Source organism: Triticum urartu, chromosome 2A (assembly GCF_056163025.1).
Source record: "Triticum urartu cultivar PI428250 chromosome 2A, HENAU_Tu73, whole genome shotgun sequence".
In the NCBI taxonomy this organism is placed as follows: domain Eukaryota; kingdom Viridiplantae; phylum Streptophyta; class Magnoliopsida; order Poales; family Poaceae; genus Triticum; species Triticum urartu.
In genome coordinates this window covers 638,607,347-638,627,821 of record NC_141874.1, presented here as the reverse complement: position 1 = coordinate 638,627,821, position 20,475 = coordinate 638,607,347, and the positions used below count along the sequence as shown (strand labels likewise).

Below are 20,475 nucleotides of genomic sequence, written 5' to 3'. Positions count from 1 at the left end.
CTGCCATTGTTGGCTCCCTTCCCACTCGATATTTGGGAAGAGGACCAGGGCCTCTATAAATAGGACTAGCCACCATAGTAGGAGGGGGCATCAAGATCAGAGAGAGGGGGATCGAGATCCGAGAGAGAGAGAGAGAGAAGGGTGACTGAACTCCCCCTAGCAGTTCGTCCCCCCAGCCAAGAACAGACCCTTGCGAGGCTGTTCTTCCTTGTATTGTTCATCATCATCAGCCCAAGAGGCAATCCACACACCACACACTGGAGTAGGGTATTACACCACAATGGTGGCCCGAACCAGTATAAACCCTATGTCTCTTGTGTCGTTCTTCCCATAGCTTAGATCTTAGCGAGGCGGAGGGGTGCAGGTAGGTAGGAGGCAAAATCTCTGCGCGCACCCCAGTGTTCGAACCTCAAGGGTCTGCCGGAACCCGAAATCCGACAATGTTTACTACTCCATGCCATCGACTCTTATCGAACTCGATGTTCATTGTTTTGTGACTAGCACATGGTAAGTAACAAGAACAAACAAAATGAACTTCATTCATGCCATTATTCGTGTATGATGTCACTTAACATATTCATGCAATACAAAAAAGACTTTCGGCACCATTACAATTTATGAAATCACACCAAACGTTGACTGCTAAACATAGAGTAGTTACGCCATTGATTACGTTGTCATTTCTTCATCATCTTCAGATCATACGATGTCATCAAGGACCTTAGTATGAAATCCCTATATGATTCCATTCCTGGGGGTACCAACTCTGGCATTGAATCCAGGGCATAAAGTCGTTGCACATGCACTTCACTTGCTTTGGCAACTTGCAGCTCTTCAAACTCTAAATCAATGGTTTCATCATCGCTATCGACCTCATCAAATTTGATGTCTTTGCCATTCACCGCGTCGGTCTTATCGTCCTTCTCGCTATACTTGTGCCTCCCTTGATCGAAGCCTCCAGTTGTAGCACTAAAATTAAGAACAAGGGATGTCATACACATACACATATCAACAGGAACTAAAGTTAGTCACAAAGATATAAATGGAACTATCCCGAACTCTATAATTTTGCTTGACATGACAAATATTCCATAGCTATGACAAAGCTCAGTGAGCCGAGCATTGCTTGACTTTCCATGTTTAAATTTATGGCCCATGATGTGTAGGGCTCTGGTGCTGCACACTTCATGGCCTCGCCGACGGCGGTGATTCCCTCCTTGGAAGAAGTTGCACACCAGATGTCGAGCACCATCTGTGTGTAATAACTTGGCATGTTGGACAGGTCCGACATCGTCCGCGATTGCATCATGAAAAATCTGGTCGGCGAGCTTGATGTCGCTAGACAACACAGGGGAGGAGTCCTTGGCGAGACGCTGGCCACTGTCTTCTACCTTGCTAAACAGACCCAAGGACTCATCCGTTTCTTCCACCTGACTGAACAATTCCATAGCGGGATCATCCTCTTGTCTAAAAACATGCAGCAACGAGTTGAACCTTTCTTCCTCTAGCGTGAACGCATCCATGGTGGATGAGAAAGGATGTCGCTTGGGAATTTTTTGTTTGTCGGATGTTTTCTATTTTCTAGCCTAGAGAAAGGCTTAGATCTGGTGAAGAAATATGTTATGTATGCTCGCCAATAGGAAATAGTAAAAAAAGATAGCATGGAACGTGAGGATCTTTTTCCTAACTAATGATAGGAGCATTTAATTTCCAACGAATGCATTCATGGGTTGGCTTGATTTTAGCATGAGGAGGCTAGCTTCCATGTACGTGATGGTGGAGGGGTAGAAGAGGGATTATATAAGATTACAACAAATACACCTTACATTGTGGAAAATTTGTAAAAAAAGCACCTTAGATAAAGGAACGGAGGGAGTATCATTTAGTCTTTCACAATTACTAACACTCATGCGATACTTATGGGTACAAAGTTTCAATCGGACACAGAGAAAGATAGGGGCTTATAGTTTCGCCTCCCAACCATTACCTCAAGGGTAATGTCAACAATAATACTTTATGATAATATGGATCTCTCCAACACATAGTGCTTGCCAAAAGAAAAAGTGTAAAAAGGAAAGGTGATGATCACCATGACTCTTGTATAAGGGTAGAAGATAAAAGTAAAAGATAGGCCCTTCGCGGAGGGAAGCAGAGGTTGTCATGCGCTTTTATGGTTGGATGCACAAAATCTTAATTCAAAAGAATGTCAGTTTATATTGCCGCTTGTGATAAATAACTTTATTATGTAGTGTGCCGCTTTTATTTTTTCCATATCACAAGTTTGTATAAAGCTTATTTTCTTCACACTAATAGATCATACATATTTAGAGAGCAATTTTTATTGCTTGCACTGATGAAAAGTTACTTGAAGGATCTTACTCAATCCATAGGTAGGCATGGTGGACTCTCATAGCAAAACTGGTTTAAGAGATGTTCGGAAGCACAAGTAGTATCTCTACTTGGTGCCAATAATTTAGCTAGCATAAGAGAGAAAAAGCAAGCTCAACATGTTGGAGAATCCATAACAATATAACTTCTATTCGGATATAAGAAAACATAAACCATTATGTTATCTTCCTTGTTCAACATCAACTTTTTGGCATGTCATATTTTAATGAGTGCTCACAGTTACAAAAGATGTCCAAGATAGTATATTTATATGTGAAGCCTCTCTTTCTTTATTACTTCCTATTAATTGCAACAATGACCAAAACTATGTTTGTCAACTCTCAACAACTTTTATTCATCATACTTTTTATATGTATTACTCTCCACAAGAGCAATATATATGATCTTTTTGTTTCTTTTTGTTTCTTTCTTTTATTTAATTCCCTCAAGATCATAGCAGAAAGCAAAGCCCTCAACTCAAAACTACTCTTTATTATATATAAATCACGTACTCGATTACATAGATAGATCTCGAAACAAAACTCAAAGCTAGATCATACTAAAAACTTTATTCTACTAGATCAAGATATAACCAAAAGGATCGAACTAAGAAAAATGATAAAGGTAAAGGTGTGATGGTGATACGATACCGGGGCACCACCCCCAAGCTTGGCAGTTGCCAAGGGGAGTGCCCATACCCATGTATTTATGTCTCTTTCTTCGGAGGTGATGGTAATGATGGAGTTGTTGATGAAGTGGTGCCACACCTCAAGCGCAGGAGGTACTCCAATCTACGAATGATGCTTTGGAGGGTGATGATATGCTCTTGCAATAGAATATTTTCACGAGTGAGATACTTATTTTGCACACGAGCTATTTCAATGATCTTAAAAGCTTCAATTTCAGTAGGGGTAAGATGACTGTAGTATGGTTAAAGGATGTATTCTTCTTCTTCTGCTGCCAGAACTTGATCTCCCGCGTCCTTCTTGATCTTATCACCCTCATTGGTTTCCCCAAATTATTCTCTCTTAATCTCTATATTCATCAGCCAAGCATCGTCGTCCCAATTGTTGGAGGAGGGGGAAGACATGATGTCCGGCCTTGAAAACTCTGGCAGAAAACAGCTCAAAACGAAACAAGGGGATATTGTCATGGTACAGTGGTCAAAACCTTCAGGAGATTATATATTGATTTTTACTGACCAAAAGAAGTATTGTGCAAGAAAATGGAGTCCTGAGGGCACACGAGGTGGCCACAAGGCAGGGGGCGCGCCCTCCACCCTTGTGGTCTCCTCGTGCACCTTTTAGACTACTTTTAATTTTCCTTATTTTTTAAATACTCCAAAACGGAGAAAAATTGCCATTAGAACAATTTTGGAGTCGGTTTACTTACCATACCACATACCTATTCCTTTTTGGAGTCTGAAACATTCTGGAAAGTATCCCTTATGTACTCTTCCGGTGTTATGGTATTAATTATATTGGTCTCAACATTTATAGGATTACCTGAGATATAATGTTTGATTCTTTGATCGTTTACCACCTTCGGATTTGTACCTTCGACGTTGTTGATTTTGATGGAACCAGAATGATAGACCTCCTCGATAATGTAGGGACCTTACCATTTTGTGAGAAGCTTTCCTGCAAAAAAAATCTTAAATGAGAGTTGTATAGCAAAACATGATCACCTATATTAAACTCAAGCTTTTGTATCCGTTTGTCATGCCAACCTTTAACCTTTTCTTTAAACAACTTGGCATTCTCATAGGCTTGGGTTCTCCATTCATCAAGTGAGCTAATGTCAAATAACCTCTATAGGTGTCAAAACCGGCGGATCTCGGGTAGGGGGTCCCGAACTGTGCGTCTGAGGTTGATGGTAACAGGAGACAGGGAACACAATGTTTACCCAGGTTCAGGCCCTCTCGATGGAGGTAAAACCCTACATCCTGCTAGATTAATATTGATGAGTATGGGGGTTACAAGAGTTGATCTACCACGAGATCGTAATGGCTAAAACCCTAGAAGTCTAGCCTACGTGTTTATCCTTGTCCCTATGAAACAAACCCTCTAGTTTATATAGACACCAGAGGGGACTAGCATTGTACAAAGTCAGTTAGATAGAAAGGAAATAGTACATCCGGCCACCTAGCTTGCCATCCACGCAAAGGAGAGTCCTATCCGGACACAGGAGAAAGTCTTCTATCTTGTATCTTCATGGCCCAATAGTCCGGCTCATGTCCAACAGGCCGGACGCCCAAGGACCCCTTAGTCTAGGACTCCCTCAGTAGCCCTTGAACCAGGCTTCAATGACGAGTTGTCCGGCGTGCAGATTATCTTCGGCATTGCAAGGCGGGTTCCTTCTCCGAATACTCCGACACAGTCTTCGAACAATGAACGTGTCCGGATCTGCAAAACAAGTACCACACAGCACCGCAGAGAGTATAATATTTCACGAGTCCCATCCGCTGACAACTTTTTGTAATGTGACATCACGTCCCTGCCCGGTTATTATTTAGAACCGTTTCTTGGCCTGCCGCTCCATATTTCATGATGTGGCTTTATTGGCACGTCTCGTCAAAGCAAAGAACATGTCCCCTTATTGTGGGATTCTCATCAATACAGGTTTGGATAATCCAACCGTGCCACCCGCACGACCCCTGGGAAATAGGCGAGTTTCATGGCGAGTGGGGAGGCGTTTGATATTCACTGCCTTTATAAGGAGATAAGGATTCATCTCTTCCACCCACGCCTTCTCTCTTTCCGCCTACCCACTCTCGAGCTCCAGCGCCCAAGTTCTCATCTTTCCTACCCCAAGAAAGCACTCCAACCATGTCCGGAGCGCAGGGCAAGTGGATGGCCTCCACCGTCAAGGAGAAGGACATCACCCAACTCCGGGAGGCCGGATATTTGGCCAGGGAGATCGCCCATCGGCTTCTTGCTAAGGGACAGATCGTCCCCACTCCGGAGCCCCATGAGAGGGTCGTGTTCGTCCCTCACTTCATCCACGGGCTGGGATTTCCTCTCCACCCATTCGTCTGTGGACTCATGTTCTACTATGGGCTGGATTTCCATGATCTGGCCCCCAATTCCTTCCTCACCATCCCGGTGTTTATCGTCGTGCGTGAGGCCTTCCTCCGCATCCCCCCACTTCGGACTGTGGCCGAAGACCTTCAATGTGAAGCCGAAGATGGTGGACGGCGAACACGCAGAATGCGGAGGCGCCATGGTGAGCAAAATGTCCAATGTCCCGTGGCCCAAAGGCGCCTTCGTGGAGACCGTCAAGGGGTGGCAGAAGCTGTGGTTCTACGTCTCTGAGCCCCGCGACGCTTCCTAGTCCGTGGCTCCCGAATTCAAATCCGGGGCCCCAATGCGGCTTACCTCCTGGCAGGAGAAGGGCCTGGATTGGTCTTCTTCGGACGAGTTGACTGCGCTTTAGACGCGCATCAGGAGCATGATGGACAAGAATGTCAAGCTCGTCGATGTGATTGAGGTGATGCTATTCGTCCGATCCTTCCACGCCAGAACCGGGCTTGCCATCTATGGGAGTTCAATCCGGCCAAGCACAAGACCATGCGACAATTCTTCAGAACTAAGCACGAAGACATCTGGAAGGTGCTCTTCAAGGCCAACGAGACGTGGTCGGAGACAACCAAGGACTACGGGCACGATCTGGCCCATCCCGCCAGTTCGGTAAGTTTTCCGTGCTTCAAGGCGTATCCATTTCTGGCTTGCTCAAGGAGGATGTCCCAACTTCCCTATTTTGCCTTTTCAGGGTTGGACAAATAAGGCGGAGCGGATTCGGTGTTTGACTCTGCTGCCCGAGGAACCAGCCATCCCGCTTTTGACGAAGATGCTGGTTCCAGCGCCCTACGTGGCGCCGAAGAAGAAGGCCAAGAAGAAGGCCAAGGGGACCAGAGGAGGCCTCCGTCCCAAGGGTACTTCGGACGTGGCGTCCAAAGACGCCAAAACTCACTCCGTTGCCAAAGACGACGAGGAGGAGGAAGAGGAGGAAGAAAGCAACTTCCCCCTCCCAGATGGGGGAAAGAAGAGGGTGGCCTCCACAGATCTGGAAGCGGAGGCGTCCAAGAAGGGAAGGGCTTCCATCGCGGATAGCTCCGCGTGGGACGTCGATAGCAGCCTAGAGTGGCGCCCTCGAAACAAGCCCCTGGCCGCATCGTGAGTATCCGAAGACCCTGATGCATTCATATATCCTCCTCTTTCACTTCATAATTCTAACATGTTGAATCATGCATTTGCAGTCCGGCTCGTTCCGCCCTCTGATACGTCTCCAACGTATCTATAATTTTTGATTTCTCCATGCTATATTATCTACTGTTTTGGATGTTTATGGGCTTTATTATACACTTTTATATCATTTTTGGGACTAACCTATTAACCCAGAGCCCAGTGCCAGTTTCTGTTTTTACCTTGTTTTAGGGTTTCGAAGAAAAGGAAAATCAAACGGAGTCCAATTGACCAGAAACTTCACGGAACTCATTTTTGGAAGGAAAGAAGCCCAGAAGACTTGGAGTGCACATCAGGGGACCTTCGAGGAGGCCACGAGGTAGGGGGGTGCGCCCACCCCCTCAGGGCGCGCCCTCCACCATCGTGGGCCCCTCGTGGCCCCCTGACGTACTTCTTCCGCCTATATATCTCCATATACCCCAAAAACATCCAGGAGCACAATAGATCAGGAGTTCCGCCGCCAGAAGCCTCCATAGCCACCGAAAACCAATCTAGACCCATTCTGGCACCCTGCCGGAGGGGGCAATCCCTCTCCGGTGGCCATCTTCATCATCCCGGTGCTCTCCATGACGAGGAGGGAGTAGTTCTACCTCAGGGCTGAGGGTATGTACCAGTAGCTATGTGTTTGATCTCTCTCTCTCTCTCTCTCGTGTTCTTGAGGTGATACGATCTTGATGTATCGCGAGCTTTGCTATTATATTTGGATCCTATGATGTTTCTTCCCCCTCTACTCTCTTGTAATGGATTGAGTTTGCCCTTTGAAGTTATCTTATCGGATTGAGTCTTTAAAGATTTGAGAACACTTGATGTATGTCTTGCCGTGGATATCTGTGGTGACAATGAGATATCACGTGATTCACTTGATGTATGTTTTGGTGATCAACTTGCGGGTTCCGCCCATGAACCTATGCATAGGGGTTGGCACATGTTTTCGTCGTGATTCTCCGGTAGAACTTTGGGGCACTCTTTGAGGTCCTTTGTGTTGGTTGAATAGATGAATCTGAGATTGTGTGATGCATATCGTATAATCATACCCACAGATACTTGAGGTGACATTGGAGTATCTAGGTGACATTAGGGTTTTGGTTGATTTGTGTCTTAAGGTGTTATTCTAGTACGAACTCTAGGGCTGTTTGTGACACTTATAGGAATAGCCCAACAGATTGATTGGAAAGAATAACTTTGAGGTGGTTTTGTACCCTACCATAATCTCTTCGTTTGTTCTCCGCTATTAGTGACTTTGGAGTGACTCTTTGTTGCATGTTGAGGGATAGTTATGTGATCCAACTATGTTATTATTGTTGAGAGGACTTGCACTAGTGAAAGTATGAACCCTAGGCCTTATTTCCTAGCATTGCAATACCATTTACGCTCACTTTTATCATTAGTTACCTTGCTGTTTTATAATTTCAGATTACAAATACCTTTATCTACTATCCATATACCACTTGTATCACCATCTCTTCGCCGAACTAGTGCACCTATACAATTTACCATTGTATTGGGTGTGTTGGGGACACAAGAGACTCTTTGTTATTTGGTTGCAGGGTTGCTTGAAAGAGACCATCTTCATCCTACGCCTCCTACGAATTGATAAACCTTAGGTCATCCACTTGAGGGAAATTTGCTACTGTCCTACAAACCTCTGCACTTGGAGGCCGAACAACGTCTACAAGAAGAAGGTTGTGTAGTAAACATCAAGCTCTTTTCTAGCGCCGTTGCCAGGGAGGTGAGTGCTTGAAGGTATATCTTTTGATCTTGCAATCGAGTCTTTTAGTTTCTTGTTTTAGCACTAGTTTAGTTTATAAAAGAAAACTACAAAAAAGATGGAATTAAGATTGCCTCATATGCTTCATCTTTTTAATATCTATCATGAAAATAAGGATTCCGATAATTGTGCTCAAGTGCTAGAAGAAGAATGCATTAGAATGTTTGGCACAAAATATTTGAATGATGAACATGATTGCAATCTTGTTATTATGAATTCCTTGAATATCCATGATGCTAATTATATGCAAATCCACAAGCTTGGGGAAGCTATGTTTGATGAAGATGATATTTTTTGTCCCCCAAGTTTTGATGAGCAAATTTATTATGATGAGAGCCTGCCCCGTATTTATGATGATTATTGTGATGACTTGTATGTTATAAAGAATAATGATATCCATGAAACTTGTCATCATGATTTTAAATTTCAATTGGATTATGCCTCACATGATAGTTATTTTGTTGAGTTTGCTCCCACTATTATTCATGAGAAGAAATTTGCTTATGTGGAGAGTAATAAAAATTCTATGCTTGTAGATCATGAAAAGAATGCATTATGTGATAGTTATATTGTTGAATTCATTCATGATGCTACTGAAAATTATTATGAGGGAGGAACATATGCTTGTAGGAATTGCAATAATATCAAGTTTCCTCTCCATGTGCTTAAAGTTTTGAAGTTATGCTTGTTTTACCTTCCTATGCAAGTTGATTCTTGTTCCCACAAGTTGTTCGCTCACAAAATCCCTATGCATAGGAAGTGGGTTAGGCTTAAATGTGCTAGTCATATTCTTCATGATGCTCTCTTTATGTTTCAATTCTTATCCTTTATGTGAGCATCATTGAAATCATCATGCCTAGCTAGGGGCGTTAAACGATAGCGCTTGTTGGGAGGCAACCCAATTTTATTTTTGTTCATTGCTTTTTGCTCCTGTTTAGTAATAAATAATTCATATAGCCTCTTTTTAGATGTGGTTTTATGCTTTTAGTTAGTGTTTGTGCCAAGTAGAACCTTTGGGAAGACTTGGGGAAAGTCTTCTTGATCATGCTGTAAAAACAGGAACTTTAGCACTAACGAGAACTGCTTTCATTTTTATTTGGAAAGTGATATTTAGTTAATTCTTTTTGAAGATGATTAATAGATAAATTCCTCACGTACAGAAATTTATTTTAGAATTTTTGGGGTTCCAGATCTTGCGCTAGCTACAGATTACTACAAACTGTTCTGTTTTTGACAGATTCTGTTTTTCGTGTGTTGTTTGCTTATTTTGATGATTCTATGGCTAGTAAAATAGTTTATAAATAATAGAGAAGTTGTAATACAGTAGGTTTAACACCAATATAAATAAATAATGAGTTCATTACAGTACCTTGAAGTGGTCTTTTATTTTCTTTCGCTAACGGAGCTCACGAGATTTTCTACTTTAAGTTTTGTGTTGTGAAGTTTTCAAGTTTTGGGTAAAGATTTGATGGATTATGGAACAAGGAGTGGCAAGAGCCTAAGCTTGGGGATGCCCATGGCACCCCCAAGATAATTTAAGGACACCTAAAATCCAAAGCTTGGGGATGCCCCGGAAGGCATCCCCTCTTTCGTCTACTTCTATCGGTAACTTTACTTGGAGCTATATTTTTATTCGCCACATGATATGTGTTTTGCTTGGAGCGTCAATTTATTTTGTTAGGATTTTCTTTCTGTTATTTAGAACAATATTTTTCATCTTTTATTTCAATAAAAGTGGCATTGATAGCCTTTACTATGCCTATTTTAGAAGTCCACATGTTGCTGTTTGAAAACAGAAACTTTACCGCTGTTGCAATAATTCCCTAGAAATGTCAGAATGTGATAAAATGTTGAAACCTTTTGCATATTAAGCTCTGATAAATTTACTACAGTGTGAATTTCTTTCATAATTTTGGGAGCTAGGGAAGTATGGATGTTACAGCATTCTTTACAGACTATCCTGTTTAGGCAGATTGCTGTTATGTTTGCACTGTTTGCATATGTTTGCTTCTTTAATGATTCTATTTGAGGATAGGACTATTAAATATGCAGAGGCATTTAGTATTAAATGTTGAATAATAATTTTAGTGATTTGCTACAGTAGAGTATGATAAGGTTTTTGCAATGGTTTATACTAACTTATCTCACGAGTCCTTGTTGAGTTTTGTGTGGATGAAGCTTTTGAGATTTAGGGAGACCGTGATATGAGAGGAATTAAGGAGACACAAAAGCTCAAGCTTGGGGATGCCCAAGGCATCCCAAGATAATATTTCAAGAAGTCTCAAGCATCTAAGCTTGGGGATGCCCCGGTTGGCATCCCACCTTTCTTCTTCAACAACTATCGGTTAGTTTCGGTTGATCCTAAGTTTTTGCTTCTTCCCATGATGTTTGCCATTCTTAGAATGCCATTTTCTTTTATTTTGCTTGCTGTTTGAACAAAATACGAAGATATGAAATTATTAAATGTTAGAGAGTCTTCACATAGTTGCATAATTATTCGACTACTCATTGATCTTCACTTATATCTTTCGGAGTAGTTTGTCATTTGCTCTAGTGCTTCACTTATATCTTTTAGAGCACGGTGGTGGTTTTATTTTGTAGAAATAGATGAACTCTCATGCTTCACTTATATTATTTTGAGAGTCTTTAGAATAGCATGGTAATTTTCTTAAACAATCCTAATATGCTAGGCATCCAAGAATAGTAAAAACTTTCATATAAGTGTATTGAATACTAAGAGAAGTTTGATGCTTGATGATTGTTTTGAGATATGGAGGTAATAATATCAAAGTCTTGCTAGTTGAGTGGTTGTGAATTTGAGAAATGCTTGTGTTGAAGTTTGCAAGTCCCGTAGCATGCACGTATGGTAAACGTTGTGTAACAAATTTGAAACATGAGGTGTTATTTGATTGTCTTCCTTATGAGTGGCGGTCGGGGACGAGCGATGGTCTTTTCCTACCAATCTATCCCCCTAGGAGCATGCGCATAGTGCTGAAGTTTTTGATGACTTGTAGATTTTTGCAATAAGTATGTGAGTTCTTTATGACTAATGTTGAGTCCATGGATTATACGCACTCTCACCCTTCCATCCTTGCTAGCCTCTTCGGTACCGTGCATTGCCCTTTCTCACATTGAGAGTTGGCGCAAACTTCGCCGGTGCATCCAAACCCCATGATATGATACGCTCTTTCACACATAAACCTCCTTATATCTTCCTCAAAACAGCCACCATACCTACCTATTATGGCATTTCCATAGCCATTCCGAGATATATTGCCATGCAACTTTCCATCATTCCGTTCATCATGACACATTCATCATTGTCATATTGCTTAGCATGATCATGTAGTTGACATAGTATTTGTGGCAAAGCCACCGTTCATAATTATTTCATACATGTCACTCTTGGTTCATTGCATATCCCAGTACACCGTCGGAGGCATTCATATAGAGTCATCTTTGTTCTAGTATCGAGTTGTAATCATTGAGTTGTAAATAAATAGAAGTGTGCTGATCATCATTTTCTAGAGCATTGTCCCAAGTGAGGAATAAAAAAAAGAGAAAGGCCATAAAAAAGAGAAGGCCCCAAAAAAGAGAAAGGCCATAAAAAAGAGAAGGCCCCAAAAAATGAGAGAAAAAGAGAGAAGGGACAATGCTACTATCCTTTTCCACACTTGTGCTTCAAAGTAGCACCATAATCTTCATGATAGAGAGTCTCTTGCTTTCTCACTTTTATATACTAGTGGGAATTTTTCATTATAGAACTTGGCTTGTATATTCCAACAATGGGCCTCCTCAAGTGCCCTAGGTCTTCGTGAGCAAGCAAGTTGGATGCATACCCACTTAGTTTCTTTTGTTGAGCTTTCATACATTTATAGCTCTAGTGCATCTGTTGCATGGCAATCCCTACTCCTTGCATTAACATCAATCGATGGGCATCTCCATAGCCCATTGATTAGCCTCGTTGATGTGAGACTTTCTCCTCTTTTGTCTTCTCCACACAACCCCCTCATTATATTCTATTCCACCCATAGTGCTATGTCCATGGCTCGCGCTCATATATTGCATGAAGGTTTATGAGTTTGAGATTACTAAAGTATGAAACAATTGCTTGGCTTGTCAACCGGGTTGTGCATGATGAGAGCATTCTTGTGTGACAAAAATGGAGCATGACTAAACTATATGATTTTGTAGGGATGAACTTTCTTTGGCCATGTTATTTCGAGAGCACATAATTGCTTAGTTAGTATGCTTGAAGTATTATTATTTTTATGTCAATATGAACTTTTGTCTTGAATCTTTCGGATCTGAATATTCATACCACAGTTAAGAAGAATTACATTGAAATTATGCCAAGTAGCACTCCGCATCAAAAATTCTGTTTTTATCATTTACCTACTCGAGGACGAGCAGGAATTAAGCTTGGGGATGCTGATAAGTCTCCAACGTACCTATAATTTTTGATTGCTCCATGCTATATTATCTACTATTTTGGATGTTTATGGGCTTTATTATACACTTTTATATAATTTTTGGGACTAACCTATTAACCCAGAGCCCAGTGCCAGTTTCTGTTTTTACCTTGTTTTAGGGTTTCGAAGAAAAGGAAAATCAAATGGTGTCCAATTGACCTGAAACTTCACGAAACTCATTTTTGGAAGGAAAGAAGCCCAGAAGACTTGGAGTGCACGTGAGGGGACCTTCGAGGAGGCCATGAGGAAGGGGGGCGCACCCACCCCCTCAGGGCGCGCCCTCCACCCTCATGGGCCCCTCGTGCCCCCCTAACGTACTTCTTCCGCCTATGCATCTCCATATACCCTAAAAACATCCAGGAGCACAATAGATCGGGAGTTCCGCCGCCAGAAGCCTCCGTAGCCACCGAAAACCAATCTAGACCCGTTCGGGCACCCTGCCGGAGGGGCAATCCCTCTCCGGTGGCCATCTTCATCATCCCGGTGCTCTCCATGACGAGGAGGGAGTAGTTCTCCCTCGGGGCTGAGGGTATGTACCAGTAGCTATGTGTTTGATCTCTCTCTCTCTCTCTCGTGTTCTTGAGGTGATACGATCTTGATGTATCGTGAGCTTTGCTATTATATTTGGATCCTATGATGTTTCTTCCCCCCCTCTACTCTCTTGTAATGGATCGAGTTTCCTCTTTGAAGTTATCTTATCGGCTTGAGTCTTTAAAGATTTGAGAACACTTGATGTATGTCTTGCCATGGATATCTGTGGTGACAATGGGATATCACGTGATTCACTTGATGTATGTTTTGGTGATCAAATTGCGGGTTCCTCCCATGAACCTATGCATAGGGGTTGGCACACGTTTTCGTCGTGATTCTCCGATAGAACTTTTGGGCACTCTTTGAGGTCCTTTGTGTTGGTTGAATAGATGAATCTGAGATTGTGTGATGCATATCGTATAATCATACCCACGGATACTTGAGGTGACATTGGAGTATCTAGGTGACATTAGGGTTTTGGTTGATTTGTGTCTTAAGGTGTTATTCTAGTACGAACTCTAGGGCTGTTTGTGGCACTTATAGGAATAGCCCAACGGATTGATTGGAAAGAATAACTTTGAGGTGGTTTCGTACCCTACCATAATCTCTTCGTTTGTTGTCCGCTATTAGTGACTTTGGAGTGACTCCTTGTTGCATGTTGAGGGATAGTTATGTGATCCAACTATGTTATTATTGTTGAGAGGACTTGCACTAGTGAAAGTATGAACCCTAGGCCTTATTTCCTAGCATTGCAATACCGTTTACGCTCACTTTTATCATTAGTTACCTTGCTGTTTTTATAATTTCAGATTACAAATACCTTTATCTACTATCCATATACCACTTGTATCACCATCTCTTTGCCGAACTAGTGCACCTATACAATTTACCATTGTATTGGGTGTGTTGGGGACACAAGAGACTCTTTGTTATTTGGTTGCAGGGTTGCTTGAGAGAGACCATCTTCATCCTACGCCTCCTACGGATTGATAAACCTTAGGTCATCCACTTGAGGAAAATTTTCTACTGTCCTACAAACCTCTGCACTTGGAGGCCCAACAACATCTACAAGAAGAAGTTTGTGTAGTAGAGATCACCCTCGAGCGATCCTCATCTTCGGGGAACTCGCTGGATCCGAAGGTGATGGACAGCGGGTCCCTTCCAACGGCCTCCTATCCCAAGGCCATGGACGACGCCGAGGTGTTGTCCTAAAGGGCCCCCGGCCAGGGAGAGATGTAGGAGGCCATCAGGACGACACCAGAGGGTGAGACCTCGGCCGCCGGACACATGGGGGAGCAGATCCCCATGGAGACTGGCGATGGGGGCCATGTCTAATTCGGCCCCCAGCCGAATACGGTCCCGGAGACCTATACGGCTCCGGAGTTCTGCAAGCAGCCTCCTTCATCAGAAGGAGGCGTGCCCATTCCGCTGGTGACCTCTGTCCAACCAGAGGCACCGGATACTCTACTGGAGGCGCTGCGAAGCGCTTCCATCGTTGAGGAACAATGTACCCTCATGGGTGCGGTGTTTGAGAAGATTCAGTCTGCGAAGAGCGGACTGACCGAAGCCTGTGCGAGCCTTCTAACAGGCTTTGAGGTAAGCACTGCATTTATGTGAAAAGAAAGTTACAGTATAGACAATAGCCCCTGAGACTCTGTCCGGTGTTCGGAAAGAAAATCCGAATAGAGGATCAAATAGTCTTTCGCAGGAGACTAATCATATATGTCTTCGTGAATAAGCAGCCGTCGCTGTTGGCCGCGACTTCTCATGTTGCCGAAGTCTCCAGACTGAAGCAGAGGCTGGAACGGACTGAGGTAGAGCTCGGCCATGCGAAAAAGCAGCTAGAGGATACCCAAGGTATGCAATGATCTTGTGTATGTCTGGAAGGGATGAATGATGTAAGCTGATCATAGTGCCATGGCATTTTTTAGGGGCGGCGACCGAGGTAGAGGCCCTCAAGAAGGCGCTGGCCGAGGCCGAGGAGAGAGTGGTAAAGGAAAAAGGCGCCCGAGAAAAGCATGAGGCCAGGGTTGGTGAGGTCCAGCAGGAGCTCCAGGACGCAGTGAAGAAATGCGAGTCCTTGGAGCGCCAGAATGCGGACCAAGAGTCCGAACTCGCTAAGGCCCACCAAAGCGCACAAGAGGCCCGGGCGGAAGCCCAAGGCGCCCTCCGGGAGATCGAAGAGGCCAAGAAGATCATGGCGGTAAGGCTTTTATTATGCAAAGCAAGTATGTGAGCCAGAGGTATCTCTTACTGACCCGGATTTGGAGTTCTCCAGGGGCGTTTGCGGATTTGCCACGCAGTGTTTCCGACGCTACAGAATTCTTCCGGGCTGAAGAGGGGAGCTCAACGGAGAAGCTGTTCTGGTCGCAATACCTTGCTCCAGAACATCCGGTGCCCTTTAGCGACCAGCTAAAACAGTTGGTCGAGCTGCATAGGGTGGCCGAACTAGCCATGAAGGATTTAATAATCCGGCTGTGGCCTGCAGAAGCTATACCCGGCAGCTACTTCGGCCTCGTGAAGCGGCTGGTCAATGCCTGCCCTCGGCTTGACGCCATCAAGCAATCGGTCTGCATAGAAGGTGCACGGATGGCCTTCGCCCGCGTCAAGATACAATGGGCAAAGATGGATGCCGTCAAGCTCGCGACTGAAGGACCGCCCGCGGGCAAGGAGCACCGCACACCCTGAGCGGTGTTTTGAAGATGTTGTGAAGGGATCCCGCATTGTGGTGGAGCAATGTGCTAAGGACATTATTTTTGAATGAATACATTCATGTAATCCCGTCCTGTATGATGAAAACAAGGCTTGATATGTAATATAATGCTTTGCTGTTTTGTTTATTTAAAATTTTACCTCCTGTGCGGCCGTTTCATCAAATCTGTGAGTAGGCCAGTCGTCGGCTTCAGCCCCCACATAGGTAGTACGGGGGTGTTCGGGATGAATCTAAACACTCTTTATCCAAGAGTTTGATCCTTAAAGGAGGTGTTTAGCGCAACAAACCAGGCAATCGGACTATGTGGCTTTATTAGCCTCACTTAGCCATAGGAGTTTGACAATGAAAATATAGGCGCAGCCCCTAGTATCCAGACTAGGGTGCTGTAAACACCTGATCGGATAAGAACCGATTCGTCGCATAATGCGTGTAAAATCGCTAAAGACTTGAAACCTCCGAAGAGCTGACCGGCTCACGCCTCATCATGACAGTCAATTTTTGGCTTTCTCTACTAAGGTGCTCATCCGGATAAACCGGGACACAACCGCAGTAGTTCTCCCTTTACTACCCTAGCCGATATAGCGGAACGTAAGGTAGTAAGCACAAGAGCCGGGCAACCCAACTATTGACCAAAGACATGATTCAGAGCCAATGCATATAATGCTAAATTCGGGGTGCTGAACTATACTGTAAAAGTGTTCAGACTTGTTGCCATAGTGTGGGGTGCAATAAAGCCCCTGGCATATTACGGCGTACCAAGGTGTACAGATGCAAAATAAAAAATAGCAAAATAAAATAAAAAAGAAGAAGCTAGTGCCACATATGTTGGGCCGCAAAGTGTTTCCATTATAATTTTGATTAATACGTCAAAGCATACTTGAAAAAAAGTGCAATAAACAACAGTGGCTATTTAACATGCCAAGACCAAGGGGAGCTGCGTACGGGTCCTGAAAACAGGTAGAATGATCGCTGAGGGAGTCCTGGATTAGGGGGTCTCCGGACAACCGGACTATATCCTTTGGCCGGACTGCTGGACTATGAAGATACGAGATTGAAGACTTCGTCCCGTGTCTGGATGGGACTCTACTTGGCGTGGAAGGCAAGCTAGGCAATACGGATATGTATATCTCCTCCTTTGTAACCGACCTTGTGTAACCCTAGCTCCCTCCGGTGTCTATATAAACCAGAGGGTTTTAGTCCGTAGGACAACATACAATTATACCATAGGCTAGCTTCTAGGGTTTAGCCTCTCCGATCTCATGGTAGATCAACTCTTGTACTACTCATATTATCAAGAATAATCAAGAAGGGCGTAGGGTTTTACCTCCATCAAGAGGGCCCGAACCTGGGTAAAACATCGTGTCCCCTGCCTCCTGTTACCATCCGCCTTAGACGCACAGTTCGGGACCCCCTACCCGAGATCCGCCGGTTTTGACACCGACATTGGTGCTTTCATTGAGAGTTCCTCTGTGTCGTCATCGTCAGGCTGGATGGCTCCTTCAATCATCGATAGCGATGCAGTCCGGGGTGAGACTTTTCTCCTCGGACAGATCTTTTTATCCGGTGGATCTGCACTGCGGGCCAACTCACTTGGCCATCTGGAGCAGATCGAGAGTTACGCCCCTGGCCACCAGGTCAGGTTGGGAAGCTTAAACTACACGGCCGGCATCCGTGGAGACTTGATCTTCGACGGATTCGAGCCCCTGCCGAGTGCGCCGCACGGTCACGATGAGCATGATTTAGCTCTACCATCGGACAGTGTTCAGGAGACCGCACTGGCAACCGCTCCGACCCTCAATTCGGAGCCAATTGCGCCATCCATGGACGGGTGGATAGGCCCCGCCACGGAGGCCGCATTCTCAGCGTCGATCGAGGCGAGTATCGACCTTACCCTTCATGAGAGCCGTGACGCCGAACTGCCAGATTCTTCCCCGGCCACGGACTCCGAACCGCCTGCGCCCATGCCTATCGAATCCAACTGGGCACTGATCATGGAGTTCACCTCCGCGGATATCCTTCAGCACTCGCCCTTCAGTGACATACTGAACTCATTAAGGTATCTCCCTGTCAGGAGAGTCCTGGCCGAACTATGTTCGGCAGGATTGGGATGCGGATGACGAAGAAATTCGCTGCCCACCCACCACCCACTTAGTAGACAGTGTCGATGATTTGACCGACATGCTCGATTTCGACTCCGAAGACATCGACGGTATGGACGACGATGCAGGAGACGAACAGGAACCACTGCCCACAGGGCACTGGATGCCCACTTCATCATATGATGTATACATGGTGGACACACCCAAATAAAACGACGACGAGGAACAGAAGGACGCATCGAAGGGTTGTTCCCTCGAGAAGCAGTCAAAGCGGCGGCTTAAGCGCCGCTCCAAATCCCGCCTCGGCAAAAACAACGATCATATAGATCCAGCGATAGAGCAGGGTGAACCATCGCCCGACCACGGCAACACGGAGAATCAAACTGAACAACCCGACTCCGTTGAAGATAAAAGTCCGGACGACATCACACCGGACAGGCACCTGGAGCAACAGAATGCCCATCAAAGGCTTGTTGCCACTGCGAGGAGTCTAAAAAAGTAGAAGCAAAGGCTCAGGGCTACACAAGACACACTCAGAATCAGATGGAGTGAAGTACTCAACACTGCAGCGAAGTACGGCGGTAATCGCCACACCAAGAGCTACCCGAAGCGAAAGTTGCTACCTGGATTCGATGAGGAGGCCTTAGATCCCCCGCAACCAAAAAACAAAACGGCCATCCGGTCGAATAGACGACCTCGTGGCCAACATAGAGCGGTAAACAACGCCGCACATAAGCCAGTACGCGATCCACGTGAGGGCTCGCATCAAAAGGACGGCGCAACCAGATCTATCTACGGGCCACGCAAGCGCGCTCCAGCATGCAATGCAACACAACAAATATCCCAACACCACGGTACACCCAAATACAGGGGTGCCGCTCACCCCCTATGTTTCACCGATGAGGTGCTGGACCATGAATTTCCAGAGGGATTCAAACCCGTAAACATAGAGGCGTACGGCAGAACGACAGACCCTGGGGTCTGGATTGAGGACTACATCCTCCATATCCATATGGCTCGAGGAGATGATCTCCATGCCATCAAGTACTTACCCCTCAAGCTCAAAGGCCCAGCTCGGCACTGGCTTAAAAGCCTCCCCGAAAACTCCATTGGAAGCTGGGAAGAGCTCGAAGATGCCTTTCTGGCAAATTTTCAAGGGCCTATGTCCGACCACCGGATGCAGACGATTTAAGTCATATAACTCAATAGCCCGGAGAGTCAGCCCGAAAGCTTTGGAAAAGGTTCCTCACTAAAAAGAACCAAATAGTCGACTGTCCGGACGCCGAAGCCTTAGCAGCTTTCAAGCACCACGTTCGAGACAAATGGCTTGCCAGACACCTCAGCCAAGAAAATCCGAGAACAATGGCAGCATTAACAAGCCTCATGACCCGCTTTTGCACGGGCGAGGACAACTGGTCAGCCCGATGCGGCACCAGCGACCCAAGTACATCCGAAGTCAAGGACGGAAATGGGAAATCATGACGCAGCAAAAACAAGTGCCGGAATAAAGAAGACAGCCCGAAGAGCACAGTGGTAAACATCGGATTCAGAAGCTCTCGGCCAGGTCAGCAAAAGCTGCCCTCCAAAGGCAACAGAGACGAACTGTCCAGCCTAAACAAGATTCTGGACCAAATATGTCAGATCCATAGCACCCCCGATAAACCTGCAAATCATACCCATAGAGAATGTTGGGTCTTCAAGAGTCCGGCAAGCTCAACGCCGAACATAAGGGGCAGGATACACCAAGCGAAGACGAGGACGAGCCTCGCAAGCAAAGCACTGGGGAACAGAAGAAATTCCCACCAGAAGTCAAAACAGTAAACGTGTTACACGTGACAAAGCGGAGAAACAAAGCGGCACTCCTAGAGACACATGCCCCAGGGCCTATCACCGCGGAGTTCTGCCATTGATCGTCTCGACCGATCACCTTCGACCATCCGGATTACTCAGCAAGTATCCGGCATGCAGGATGGGCTGCCTTGGTATTAGACCCAATAATTGACGGATACCACTTCACACGAGTCCTGATGGACGGCGATAGCAGTTTAAACCTGATATATCAGGACACAGTCCGCAAAATGGGGATAGACCCAACAAAAATTAGCCGCAACAATACTACCTTTAAATGAGTAACGCCAGGCCCAGAGGCCCATTGCATAGGCTCCCTGCTACTAGAGGTTATATTCGGCTTTCCCGATAACTTCCGCAACGAAAATTTAACGTTCCACATCGCTCCGTTCCAAAATGGTTATCAAGCACT

The 20,475-nt window shown here is 45.0% G+C and overlaps 1 protein-coding gene across 1 annotated transcript; it reads right to left on the bottom strand.

Moving 5' to 3' along the window:
- Positions 1 to 677: 677 nt before the first annotated feature.
- LOC147986349 (uncharacterized) lies at positions 678 to 1,523 on the bottom strand. Its single transcript, XM_087541973.1, has 2 exons — positions 1,060 to 1,523; positions 678 to 969 (listed from the first exon to the last, which is right to left on the bottom strand). Exons 1-2 carry the CDS (start codon positions 1,521 to 1,523, stop codon positions 678 to 680), a joined length of 756 nt encoding a protein of 251 aa, XP_087398099.1.
- Positions 1,524 to 20,475: the final 18,952 nt, after the last annotated feature.